This window comes from Calidris pugnax, unplaced genomic scaffold (genome assembly GCF_001431845.1).
Source record: "Calidris pugnax isolate Ruff unplaced genomic scaffold, ASM143184v1 scaffold277, whole genome shotgun sequence".
Taxonomy (NCBI): Eukaryota; Metazoa; Chordata; class Aves; order Charadriiformes; family Scolopacidae; genus Calidris; species Calidris pugnax.
In genome coordinates this window covers 1,547,856-1,562,426 of record NW_015091023.1, presented here as the reverse complement: position 1 = coordinate 1,562,426, position 14,571 = coordinate 1,547,856, and the positions used below count along the sequence as shown (strand labels likewise).

The following is a 14,571-nucleotide window of genomic DNA, read 5'->3' as shown; positions in this document are numbered from 1 at the left end:
GAAAAAAAAAAAAAAAAAAAAGAAACATACTCTATTTTCACTGCCTCAGAAGAGGAGACAAAATTAGAAGATTGCTTAAAATGAAACATCAAAAGAGTTGAGGGTTCAGACACAAACTTTTAACGCTAAGAGAGTAAAAGGCTCTGCCTCCACAGCTGGAACAAGGTGTAGGAAGAGCTACCGGCAATGGGGTGACTCTCCTTAATAGGGAACAACGAAACTACCCTGGGAGCTAATTTTTGGGCTTCCTCTAAGGCCAAACATGATTTCATGTTAAAATATAACTTGCTCAGAGAGAGGAAAAACCAAGGGTCCTCGAAGGTGACAGCTGAAGGAAGTAATACCACCAAAGATACCAGTACACGCAGCCACACTGAGTTAAGGCCATCCTTTTATCTCTTCAAAACATAATTAAGACTAAAATAAAAGCTCATTCTGCAATCTGTAAATCTCAAATTGTACCTGTAAGCACACACACACACTGCATGGGGAGGGGGGAGAGAAGTACTTCTTACACTAAACTTCTAGTACAATACAAAGAACAAATTTATTCACTCCATGTGAACTAAAACCAGCCAGATTTCTTTACACTTTCAGCCTGACAGCGTTTTACTGTAACCATCACATGAGAAAAAACTGCTGAAAGGTAGAACACATCATGGTTTCCATTATATGTTTGCTTCAAACACTTGAAGCAGCAAATCCTTTAAATAATCCACCCCAATAAATAATTCACGTAAGAGAAACTTTCAGCAGAATATAACACATGCAATTGTAAACTGAAAAAGGAGCAAACCTCTGCTCCCATCACCAGCTGGCACTGGAGCTCAGGGCATTGCAAGGAGCTGCAGGTTCTGCTTTCACTGCTGCTTTTGGCTTTTCAACTCGGATCAGATAAAGAGCCTGACGTGTACATCCAGCAGAGAAAGTTTTTAATCAAGCACTAAAAGAAGCATTACTCTGTACCTTGAGTTCTCCAGAATATTTACCAATTTTCATTACTTTCAAGTCTTCTTGCTGCAGGTAACAAAAAAGCATGAAGTTTGTGCTTTATTTTGTTTGGGGTTTTGGGGGGTTTGTTTTGGGGGTCTACACTACAGAGTCTGCTCTGTAGTTTTCTTTTTTTCCTTCTTAAGCACGTGTTCCTTTAGAAATTATAACACGCTGTTTTTTAGAAAGTCTGATTTTAGTTCCACAAAGGAGACACTTCAGTTCCTTTAACACTACTTTCACTGGAAATAGTTGATACACATAAAGATTTAAATTTTTACAGGCATACAATAGGTCCATAACCATGAATTTGTGAGTTTGTTTAGCATTCTGGGTAACTATTTTAACATGCATAATAGTAACACTAATTCAAAATGAATATATTTTTCTGCCATTGTGTATATACCCAATTGATAGCGAGATAGCAGACCCCACCACAGCAACAATATCTTCTTGTATCATTTTCATTACGCAAAGCTAATGCTATTGAGTGTGTTCTCTAGATCTTCAAAGATCATCAATGAACTGAAAATAGCCACTTAAGCTAAATCTAGGTTTTGATGATGACCATGAGACAGGTTATTTCCAGCAAGTAGCAAAGCATTTGAATTCCTTATTAGACAAGTAATCTGCTATCACCCCAGTGGTAGCCGCAGTGCGAGCTCCTAACTCCATGTGCTCTAGATGGGAATGGAAGAAACTTCTCTATGTTTTGAAATCACTGTGAGCATCTCCCATTTCTCCTTTCTCAGCAACTGATGACAGTAATCCATGCAGTCAGACCGATCTATTATTACTGTGATGATGAAAGAAACACAGTTGTTCCAGCTTTTTTTTCTTTTTAAAAACCACAAAGACACCACACCTAAACAGTTCCCATCAGCTTCCCTCACTACCACAAAACCATGTTCCTCAATTTCATCACTGGCGAAGAGTCACCACTGTTGCCATGCTGCCCCACAAACATACTTTGAGCAATGCAACTAAAAAAAACAGGATTAAGTACAACAGCAAAAGTGCTTTTGCTGAACAAATTCAACCATGGAATAAGCTATTTTAACATACAGATTCTAGGAAACTGAGGAAGAATTTGTGCTGTATATAAAAACTTCATCAACTTCCTCTCTGAACTTAAATTCCTGTATATTGACTGCTTAGAATTGCCAATACAAATGACTTATCCTCATCCAGTCCTCCAAGAGACATGACAGATGTGTCACTACTTCATGTCCATGTTTTCTGACAAGCTAAAAAGCTTCAAAGCAACATAAAGTGACACAGGAAAAACACCTTTAATTGTGTTGAATTTCTACAAGGGGATTTTACTGCTAACTTCAACTAGAGATGTTTGGCTAAACAAAAGAATTTGTACAGTTCCTTCTTTGAAACCTTTATGTATGATAAATAATTTGACAAGCAGCTACGTACCATCAGAAGTTCTGAAGGTTAGTTGGCTATTTATTTTTTAAAATGAAATTTATTAAACGCCTGCTCTTAAGTGGAAAGACTAGCATTTCTTACAGGTCTGTGACAAGGAAGTCCAAAGCCATCAGGAACTCAAAGTTCCAAAGAGATTAAAATAACTTGTTTTCTTATAATGTAGCTCTGTTTTTATTAACATGAGCTCTACAAGGCTTAAGAGCCTGTGCTATACAACAGTGTACTTATACGATGATATCATATTTATTTATATTTCCACCATTCCTTTGTTCTGTACTAAGTTTTATACCCACATGGTGTCCAGGAAATACTAAAATTGAAAATAACTAATGAAGAACTAACGGAAATATTTTCAAACTAGTACTTAGTAATACTGCTGATTTAGTGTTTTTTCTGTGATCTTGCAGCTAATATGGCTAAGGCAGTTCGCTTATAAACAAACACAAATTCATCAAGCAAAGAGTACAGAAGACTGAATTTATAGCTACGACTGTGCCAGAAATACTGTGTATGCTTCTCATGATTACACTTTTAAAAGCAAGTGCTGAAGAACTGGGAAAAGTTCAGTTAAAAACCACAAGTAGAGTCACATAAGTAACTTTAATCAGTGAAAGACTTAAGTAGCGATCAAATTTCAGTAGTCAGAAAAGATTTAGAAGCAATTTCATTAATGTCATAATACCAGCTTGTAGAAAGAAGAGCTTTCCTGTAACAGATACGTCTTCAATGTACTAGACATACCATGTTAGAACTACCAAAACTGGGCCACTAAAATTTTTTTTTTTAAAGTAAAAATCCTCAAAACCAAAACCAAAATAAAAAAATAAAGACCACTAACCCACACACCAGAGTGTTAAAGGCTGACGACTTACTTGGAGAATGCGATTTCATGACCATGTTATGCAGAACTATGATGATAACAGTTTAAATTTGAGTAGAAATATTTGTATCTTAAAAGGAAATACACCAAACACCTTAACAAACAGTGCTTTCCGATGTTAGAGAAAACACTGCATTAAAAAATGACCTATTTCAAATTTCTGCTTGTTAACAAGCAGTGAGTGTGTAAAGATAAAAGAGTTAACTTCCCTGGCAATTTCCAGAAAGGCACAGTGAAGGTGGTATTAAGTAGCTCTCAAATGAGAAAACATGAAGTTATAAATGTGAAAAAGCCCTTTTCATGATTACTGGGGAGAAGAGGAGAGGTGTCAAAGTGTTGATTCCTGGAAGAGACAGTATATCTAGCTGTGCACTCAGGAACTGCTGCACAGATCTACAGATGGACCCAGGTAGACAGCGTGGAGGCTGATGAACACAAGAAACACTCCTGGCCACTCACAACACTTCTGAAATAACGTACTAGGAACAGCCATGCAAATAAGGACTGGTTTCTGTACTTTGCACATCACTCGGCAATTCTTACTTTCCACATGAAAATCTGGCACACTGAGTAAATTAAAACTAAGAAGCTGCTGCAGTGCTTTGCTGTGTTACAGAAGCTTAATAAAGAAGTCATTTGAAGAGTCTCTCATGCAACTTAAACTCTGTGAAATGTTATCAAGAATACTGTTATTTGCCATCATTGCCAACACTCATCTCTAGTGTTTCTCTTGTTCCTATGCATTTTGCAAACACATCTCCTGTATCCTTTGCATCCAATTTCTCTTTCAATACCTTTTAATAAACTAACTTTCTTTTGCTGGGCATCTGTTCAAAAACCCACACCAAGAAGCCAATGGAAATTTCTTCAAGGTTTCTTACGCGGTTGTTCACTGAAGGGAGCAAGACCAGACACCTTTAAGAAATCCCTATTCTGCAGTGCTGGTTGATGAAGCAAAAGCAGTAACATACAGAAAATCGTGGATTCCCATGAAAATGGCACCCTGCTGCTGGATCACACGCATCAGCCACCAGTGGCATGAGTTGCACTGTTGCCAGGAAAACGACTTGCAAAGGGATGGAAAAAATGCAAAAGTTTCATTTAGCTTACACAAACAGCTGACTTCTTAATTATTTTTGCTTCCTTCAGATAAGATTTCTGTTCGGCAAGACAGAGATGAGCCAGCAAGCACAGAGATCATCTTTGCTGCAGGAGGGGAAGCCCGTGGTCAGAAGCAGCTCTGGGGGTGGTTCTGGCAAACACCCGCTCCATCCAAATGGGTATGGGAATTCCTTCCCACCCCCAGTGCACGGGAAGAATTGCACCACAGAAAACTACAGTTTGTAAGATGCACGCTGGAGGTCCCTTGCTTAGCAAGACTTAATCGAAATGTATAAAAAGTACCCTCCCCAAAAAAAGGAATACTGTACAAGGAAACTATTTTAAACTTCATTATAATGAATGAAGATGAAATTTTAATCACAGGCCTGGAAGCTGGCTTTTGCCTTAAGAATAGTAATAATTACCAGATTTCATTCAATATGAGCAAACAGAAGAGAGTCATTTGAAATGGCTAAATTGCCATTAACTTTTTACTCGCAGTATTACTCAGTTAAGACAAAAAAGGGAATGAGAAGATGAATCATTTAAAATACTTAATAGGTGCCCTATATGCCACATTTCCATAATTAAAACTGGGCCATCATAGCTACGTATCCATTAGAGTTCACTCAAGGAAGAGATTTAAGAACACAGAAGTAACGTATATCAAACAGAAAATGATAAAACCAGACAGGCATCAATAGAAAAATTACAAGTCTCGAAATGTCTCCAAGTCACCGAAGGAAAAGGTTTTGGAAAAACTCCCCAATGACAGGACTAAAAGAAAATACTGTATAATGGAGTAAGTCCTTAGAAGGGGAAAGACAAAGTAAATAGTGCAGAAAAGGCTATTGTTTTATAAAAAGATGTAGGATGATCCCAAAGTATCTTTTCAGAAATTACTAAGGGTCATCTGAGATTTAAGGTGAGCTGTTTTTCAGTCCACAAGTAACTGATTTAATGTACATATGCTAATCAGGCATTAATCAGCATTTTAACATGTACCTGACACCTTTAAAAGCGCTGAGACTGAACACGTTTTATTTGCTGATGTTCTTTTTAAAAATTGCTGAAATACAAAGGAAGTTCCAGAAGTCTTAAGGACTTGCTGAAAACAGGCTGATATTTTAAACCATCAAGCTGTGTGTTCTAGGCACCTACATACCCATTAACCTTCCATCAACCGCAAGCCAAACAATGGTAGAGCTGATGGGATCCTATTAATAAAGTATTCAAGGGTTGAGATTCAATTAATGATGATCAACAGAGTTCCAGGAAAATTAGTTTTCAGCATCAAACGGCATGACTTCATTCTCTGATGAGATTAAAAGTTTTCCTGAGAAAGACAACTTTGTAAAGGCAGTAAACTTTCACAGTGTATTTGGCTTTTTATGTACGAGACACTGATGTATTAACTGGTGCCATAAACTTCATTAGAACACAGACTACATGGATTAAGAACTATTTAGAAGGTGCACCTTCGACAGCCAGCTATGGGGACTATTAATTAAATAGCAATAGCTGTTATGGGGTCTGCCATAATTTGAACTATGGCTGGCACTTTTCATATTTATTGAATATCTAGAAGGATTTATAAATCAACCACTGGTAATTACTGAGGATAAGCATAAGAGTGGCAGATAGCTATGGGCTATCACACAGACAACACACTACATCATTTGTGTGATTACAATGCTTTCAGATGAAATATGTTTGAATGCAAGGAAATGTAATTGATTAAGAAGAGATGGGGAAAAGTGCATCTCCATGGGAGCAACTGTTTGCTGGAGCACCACAAATATGAAAGGTAGATCCAGGTATGTCAGGTCCCTCTTTAAGCCCCGCAAGCCTTGTCACTGGAAGCAGCTAAGAGCCTGTTGTTTCTCTCCTGAGATTTCACAAGACATCATTCATTACTGAATGATTATTAAATGACAATATTTTTTTTTTCCAGTTCAGTACCTGATATTTTGGTAATAGCTTGAGTTGGAAAAAGATTTGGTTTAAGGATTAATAGTGACGACTGCCATTGCCATCTGTGAGTGTTAGCAGGTATTTTAATGTGAATTCTCTTGTGATCTTAGCAGAAGCATGTTTGATGAGACATTACACATATTTCTATAAACAGAGCTTAAGAACTTGTTTCACCGGGCGCAGAAAAACTTTCAAAAGCTAGATCAAGCATCAGCCTTGCAATTTGCAAGCCTTTGTTTAAAAAAAAAAAAAAAAAAAAAAAAAAAGGCATTCTTGATGGCCTCTCAGAACAAAGGACCCTCTAAAGAAGGACGCATGCTCCTCTTGTTCTGAATAGGAAATTACTGTACAGCAAGACAAACAAGACTTAAAGACTGTAGTTTAGTTGAGGACTCCAATTCAGGCAAGCTAAAAAGAAAATTGTACAGGTACGTGGTGCACAGCACAAGCATAAGTTTCATTATGCTAAGCCGTTCACTTAAAGTATAAAAAAATACTCTTAAGCACCAACTTTTTTTGGGGGTGTTAAGAATATCCTGAGCTAATTTGTGGGTTAGGTATGGCTTCGGCAGTTTCTTACTGTCACAGGATGTATGAGCATAAAAGAGTATGAGAGGTGCTTTGCACCCTGTGTTTAACAGCTACATGTGGTCACTGCGAAAGACAAAGCTAGGCTCCACCACATGATATTTTCTGCCTCAGCCGAACAAAAACACAGAGAAAGCTATTAGAGGAATCACTAGATTGTAATAACGGTCCTTCAGAACTTAAAAACCCGTGTAAGTGCGTGCAAAGGGTTGAGGTTTGGAGGGTGAGACACTTGCAAAGGCTCAGCCGTGAAACAACCAAACTATTCTCGCACCGCTTCATCAGTGGCCACCACAGTGAAGTGAAGCACCCTGCAGCACGTAGCTTTAAGATCAAGGAGGTAAACGTGCACATATGCTAGGACATGTCTCTGCTCCTTCACTTAAACACATTTCTGTTGGATATAAATAAAAATATGCTTATTAGGAAAAATTTTTTCACTGAAAGGGTTATCAGGCATTGGAATGGACTGCCCAGGGAGGTGGTTGAGGCACCATCCCTGGAGGTGTTCAAAAGACGGGTTGATGTAGTGCTGGGAGGTATGGTTTAGTGATGGTGATGCTTCTTGTTTGTTGTGTGGGTGTCTATTTTTGTCAGTTAGGTTGACGGTTGGACAAGATGATCTTTAGGGTCCCTTCCAACCTAGAAGATTCTGTGATTCTGTGATTTACATCAAGTAAATACTGTCCACACTTTACACAAACACTTGATATGTTCACAACAGAAACGCAATTCTTTCATAAAGTAGCTTTTAGACAAAATACATATATTTTAAACAACATAAATCCATATAAAAGGAGCTTAAAGTCACATTTGGGATTTTTATTTTAACTAGTTAACTGATGTTAGAGCTTATTCTTTAAAGAAATCTTTGAAAAGGCATAATCACATTTGCTGGCACTGTAACAAGTATATTCCAAGAGTATCTGTAGAAATACGCACATTACATTCCCAACCTGAAACCCATCAAGTCTACTAAATTTATACCAATGGTTTTAAATATTGCCGCAGCAAATCTTGCTATAACCTTGTTTGCCTGCCCCCTGTCCTGTAGTCCTGTTACTGTGTACTTTATGGCAGCTCAGCAACAAGGGACAACGTAACGAAGAAGTGACAAAGAAACCTAACCTGTTAGACACAACGCTAGCACAGGACACCTGCAATAAGCCTACATGAACTATTGCCATGTTATTTTTAAGTGAACCTTTTTACTTTCTACCAAATCCAATCCCAAATTCTAATTTTTCTTTTGGAAGAGTCAGTATTTTCTACAGCAAACTGCAACAGAACAAGTTTTCCCTATGTCAGACTTCACAAAACACAGGCAAAAATCAAAACACAAGTAAAAAGTAACCTCAAAACACGTCCAGGTGCATATCTGTTTCTGTTTTATTCATTACATCCCAAAATACCGCCAGTAGGGTTTTTTTTGCTTCTATATGTAAAATGATCACTTATTGCTATGTTTATCCTTTTCTAGCCATATGCAAAGCCCTTTATCATTTAGCAAGTTAAAGTCACTAAAGAGCATTGCGAAAATAAAAAAAATCATGTCACCAGACTTCCAATTTATTTCTTCAAAATACACTCAGAATTTTTCAAAGGTGTATTACTTCATGTGTATGAAACACAGTTGCGAAGAATTTATGTTCAAGTATAGAACAGAGTACATATTAAGGACTTGGAAGCAGAAGGAACATCTTAGACCACAGAAACTTAACCTCTGATATTTCACATAGCCACACTGTACAATCCCATTCGCAAAGTGATTTAGCTTTGCTATGATAGCTCTGCTGAACAATCCAGTTTACATCCTTCTGCTTTTGAGTGAGAGGACTTGGCATAAGAGGAGAGGAATCAGCAGTTGATATCTCAATGAAAACACACTTCTTCAGCCACTGAAAATACACAGTCTCTGACAAACTGGAACAAAAATAACGTCTTATTCTCCTGGACGTGACGTGAGAAAACCTGTTACAGATTTTTCCACATGATCCTTCCCCCACCCCTGCCAGCTCTCTCCCTCCCTCCTCCATCATCCACCATGTCATCTCAGACTAAGGATTCAGAAAATCCAAACGAGCATGTTAAAAAAATATTTACAAGCACATTACATTCCCAATCTGATACCCATCAAATCTATTAAACTTCTTCCAAAATACAAAAGGACTTACCCAATGTGTCTTTTAGATTTTTAACCAGAGAACCTTTCTTCAAGCTGTTTTTTCGCTCCACATAATTTGATGGCACATATCCCGTTTTGTTGGCCGCGTTTCTTACCCTCCACCATGTCTTGGAATCATCTAATAGCCAAAGACGCTCATTTTTCTTGATGTCAAGTTCTTGGTCCTGCTGTGCAGTGTAATCCCACTTTGCAATAACAATAACTTCTTCTGTCATCTTTCATGGAGTCCTTCTGCAAGAAAATATTAAAAGATGCTAATCTGTAAATTATATCATGCAATTCTTACTCAATTTTTTCTTTGAATGTTTCTGAAATAAGCAAGAAAAGTGTAGGGAAAAATGAAAAAGGCGTATAGAGAAAACCTCATAGATTAGAACTCTTCTTTTAAAAATAAGGGAAGTCATATTGACCTTTCTTGCTTTTTCTGCCATTAAAACATGACAACACCTAGATAGCAGATTCATTAAAAAGTCATAATGTATTATGTTCACTTCCTCTGATTATATATATTATTCAGATATACATTAACAAAGGCTAATTTATAAAACCCATTCAGCTTTTGCACAGAGCAGTATAAAACTACCTCACACCTGGCAATCAAAGTTCTGATCTGAGAAAAAAAAAAAAAAGTAGCATTCCAAAAATATATTTTCCTTCTGCCCTAGTTCCTCATACTAACACATTATTTAGATGGTTTTTTGGGGTTTTTTTGTATTTAAACAAAGCTATCCATCCTTTTTTTTTTTTAGGAATTTAAAAATACTTCAAGATGTAACTCAGCAGAGAAATGTGCCAGCAAGAAGGCGTTGTCTAGTAAGTCCTCGTTCACAATGTTTTGTGCAGGCAGCACAAGGGTATGTTTTAGAGGAAAGCCTTCATGCCTGGGAAGATCCCAGCTCACCACAGCGCTGTGCCAGGCAGGAGTCAGTGGGGTGAGGAGTACCCAACTGCGCTTTCCTTGATTGCATTTAATTTCTTCCCTACCCAAAACTAACCCAGAGTTCCGTTAACACTGATTGAGTTGTCTTTTTTCACTTAACCTGTAACAAGAATGATCTTTTCCAAAGCTATTTGACAGCTGCATAAAGACAGCTACATGCCTCCACATTTTCCTACGCATCCCAGTAACTACTGGGAACAATGTGAGGGAGTACAATAGCGTGGAAGGAAAAGTCCCATGCCAGTACCAGTGACATTCAAACATTTTATAATGCCAACCAAAACATGTTGATTTTATCCTCTAAGTTCTGAAAAGTTATCTAAAATTTTCTAATCGCTGCTGGAGGTTTTTTGAAGGAGAAGGAAGTGAAGGAGGATGGGAGAGAGAGAGGTGAGAATCTATTTGAAAAATCAATTTAGCAGATTTTTTTTATTTAATTTTTTTTTTTTTTTAAGTAAAAGCTGTAGATTTCTTTTAGAGTACAGAATAGTGGAAACAACTCCCAGAGTACTTTAAACTATTTATGTCCAAGGATCTTTTTAACATGATTTGACTTTGTTGCCCAGTTCTTAGCAGTCCACAACCCTATGAACTCTGATATCTAATATCTTAGTGACAGAAAAATAATTGAAAAAAAACCCCAAACCTCATTCAGAAATTCTGTTCAGCATGTAAGTTATATCACCTATATTCAGAAAGGGTTCCTTCTGCAGTCCATAAACACAAGCACACACATTTTCTCCCTTTAGCTACAGTACAAGCTGTGAAAACTACATGCTAGACAGCCCAGCAGTCTACCCTTTCAAAGAAAAAAAAGTGTTTTCCTTATTTAACCTATAGTTGTAAGACGCAGCAGTGGACTCTATAATAATTTAATAGCCTCCTCTTACAATTTTTGTTTCCAGGAGAGCATCATACAGGATTGAGGTATGGTTGCTAAACAATTTGACAGCAAAGCTCTGGAAAGCACCAGCAGCATCACCCCTCGTGGCCAAGGCAGGATGACATTTTCGAAAATCTGAAGCTGAAATCAACAGGCTTAACTTCTCATTTTCCATTTAGAAAACAAAAAGGAACACACAACAATTAAAACAATATTCAAATGTGGGTTTGCATAGCTTAGAGTCCCAAGCTGAATTCAGGAACAAGTAACAATGTTTTAAATAACTGAGAAGAAACACAACCCTTACAGTACAAACAGGCTGTGACTTATGCAGGTGGAATTGATGAGTTTACAAGAAATAAGTCACTATACTCTTCAACATTTTTTTCCCCATAAAATAATAATCCCATCTGGCAATGACATAGGAGAGCCTGAGCTTTGGACTGCAGTCTCCAATAAACTGCCCTGGTTTCTGACTCACATAAAACGGACAGATAGCCTACAGGTCGATAAGCTGATGTAGCCACAGGGGGACCGCAATCAAGCACGTTCTGGAGGCCAGCATTGTCAATATGATCTCTCTCTCCAGTTTAGATCAGTTTATTTTATCTCAGCAATTGTAAAATAGTCAATTCTTACTACTCCTGAGGACGTGGAGAACATAAAGAACGCAGTTACCTGATGTTGCCACCAGACAGGCTCCACTTCTGAAAAAAAGGTTATTCCCACAACACAGGACACAGTTAAACATACTGTATCAGTGTTACAGTATATTAATAATAAGAACACATTAGGTGGAATATTTGACTAGTGACTGAAAGCTTTTAAATTCTTCCTATCCCTCTGAAGGGAAAAAAAAAAAAAAAAACAAACACAGCACAGCAAAAAAACCTGGCCCGTTGTAAGAGTCACCAAGTGTTTCCCCAAGATGTTGGGCAAGGACAGAAGCACAGGAAGAGACCACACGTCAGGGCTGATGACTGCAACTACACAGTCCTCAGAAATTCACTCAGGACAAGGAGCCCCAAGCTACTTGATTTCTACAATTCCAGTTATTGTCAACATGCGAAACTGCCACTCTGCATGGGAAACGATGTCATTTCACAAGCAGACCCCTCGCATGATGCAATTTTGGCAGAACCACAGGGAAGCCAAGTTTCTCAAGTGGCACCCTCACATAGAACCCATTTCAGTAAAATACTCCAGGTTTTGCTGAACGTTTAAGGGCACAAGTACTCCTACTCAAGCGGGGACAGGATTTATAAGGAGGCAAAATGCATCATATAGTTGCAGCTAAGCATTTGTTATTTGAAGCTGTATGCGTGTGCGTGGAGGAGTTTGGTTGGGTGGTGGGGTTTTTTGTTTGTTTGCTTAATGGGGGAACTAGTGCTAAAGTTCTTAAAATTACTTTCTTCTGATTACATCATTAGACTGGCTCCATCAAGGACAATAAGGTTCTTCCTGTGACATTTGCAGAGCTAAGATTTCCTTATATATGAATAAGAACACATTTGTTCCCCGGAAGGGGGGCTGTAGAATTAATAGTTTTGAAATGCTTCTGCAACACAGCTGTGCGCCAAACAAAAGATTAGAAGAAAACGACATAACTAGATTTGAGGAAAAACATTAGAAAAAAAACCCAGTTACTCAACCTTCCAAAGCATCTGAGTGTCCCATAAAAGCTTAACATGCACTCAAAGCTTGAAATTTCTTAACTAGACCGCTTATAGACTGCACAACAAAAAATACCAGAGTCCCCACAGATTCTAATGTTAACATGAGACTCCTTCACATCAAGACAACGAAAATCCATTACTGCTAAGAGTGTATAACCTTCTGGCATGTTCCTCCTCAAAAAGGTCAAAAGTCCTAGCACTGAAATTCAGAGTCTTTGCCTCATACCTGATAGAATAACACCCCCCATTTGTTTTAAAGTGCCAGTGAAAAGCTTAGAAACACCTGTGTAAGGAACTGTAAATTTAGGAAATGCAACACAGCCATTTCTCAGTACAAGACTGTTTCACTTTAAAAAGTGTACGTATGGCCTTGGCTTTTAACTTACTGTATTCAAGCAGTCATTTGCTTTACTTTTATGGCAATCCAAGTTCCAACTTCAGGTTTGTTTTTTTTTTTTTAAAAAAAATAAACACAAACAAACAAACAAAAAAAAACCCCAAAGCCAAAGATACCACAGTAAACACGCAAACAAACAAAGCTCCGTAACCCAGACCTTCAAAAGGTAATTCTTACATTAACTCTGTGACCAATGCACACTTCCAAGCCCTTTTAAGCCAGCACTTCCTAGCAGTGGAAGAAAACTAATTTATTTTACCAACATTGACTTTGTTGAAATGTTACAACTAATTAGATTGAGCTCAGGTACTTTCAGCCACTTTGTTTCTTCTCTCCAATTTAGGTTTGGTTAAGAAAGGAGTCCCATCTTCAGTGGCAGCTGCCCTATTGCAGAAGCACACGTAAAATGTTCCAACACAAAAAACACACTCAGGAGAGGTAAAAACCGAAAAACCTGCCAGGCTAGGAAGGTAGCAAACAAAAACCCAGCCAAGGTGAAGCCAGTCCTGCTCAGACAGGAGAGAAACATTACCTAACCCCAAGACAGAACAAAGGCAAACGTGAGTGAAATATCTAGTACTGTAGCTCCTAGATAAACTTTTTTTTTTTTTTTACTTTCTTCTGATAAAGTGTATATCCAATAAACTGTCATTGATTCTAGAACTATCAATGGCAGAAAAAAAAAACCCTGCAAAGTCAAACAACCAGCTATGCTCTTTTGAACCAATGCTTAAAACTGAACCATGGAAACAATATTCAAGATTATGGAAATTTAGATGTAGAAGAACTTTAAAGAATTTGCTCACACAAACTTATAAATATACTAGTGATTTTGCATGGGAAATTTGATGTTATTTTAAATATCAAACTATATGTAATTGTTACTCAGATCTCATTCTCTTTTACCAGGCCTGGATTATTTTTTCCTTCCATATGTGTTTCTCCCACAATGATAAATAAGAAAGGATCCTTTCCAGCATGTCACCTGAGCTAGAATCTTCTCCGATAGACTGATAGAAGTAAACACTCCCACTATTTTAACATCCTGACCTAACAGACAGAAAAGCAGCATCTTTTCTGGCCTTCAGGAGGAAGATTCAGGGCTATGTCAGGGATAGGATTAGTTAGGATACTGCAAAAAGAAGGTATGGTTGATCTTTAAAGACACTGTAAGAAAAGAAGCAGTTGCTCTCCTAGTTCACAATTTATTTTGCAGAAAAGAAACATGGCTGAAAAATGACTGACAGTAATGCTTGAAATTTAATCCCTCACCAAGGGAACAAGTGAAAATTCTATTAATAGGAAGTGACAATTGATATAACAGACTGTTCCGGAATTGGATGTCCTCCTAAGACACAGTGAAAGAAAAGTACTAAATAGATACGGAGGCTTTTACATGACACTAATGTGCATAAAACACATAATTGCTATACGGTATTACATAAGACATAATTACTGTACAATATTTAGTTAATTGTCTTGGGAGAATGAAAAGATAACTAATGACATATCACGGT

General features: G+C 37.6%; 1 protein-coding gene across 2 annotated transcripts in view; it reads right to left on the bottom strand.

The window, feature by feature from the left end:
• NCK2 (NCK adaptor protein 2) overlaps positions 1-14,571 on the bottom strand; it is a 55,619-nt gene that overhangs the window by 23,353 nt on the left and 17,695 nt on the right. The window contains exons 1-2 of one of the 2 annotated variants that reach the window (XM_014955836.1): positions 11,660-11,677; positions 9,148-9,389 (exon numbers count right to left, since the gene is read on the bottom strand). In XM_014955836.1, the coding sequence (XP_014811322.1) occupies positions 9,148-9,373 (226 nt within the window). In that variant the 5' untranslated portion in view covers positions 9,374-9,389; positions 11,660-11,677. Of the gene's footprint in view, positions 1-9,147; positions 9,390-11,659; positions 11,678-14,571 lie in introns of those variants that run through there. The other variant, XM_014955835.1, reaches the window with a different exon arrangement.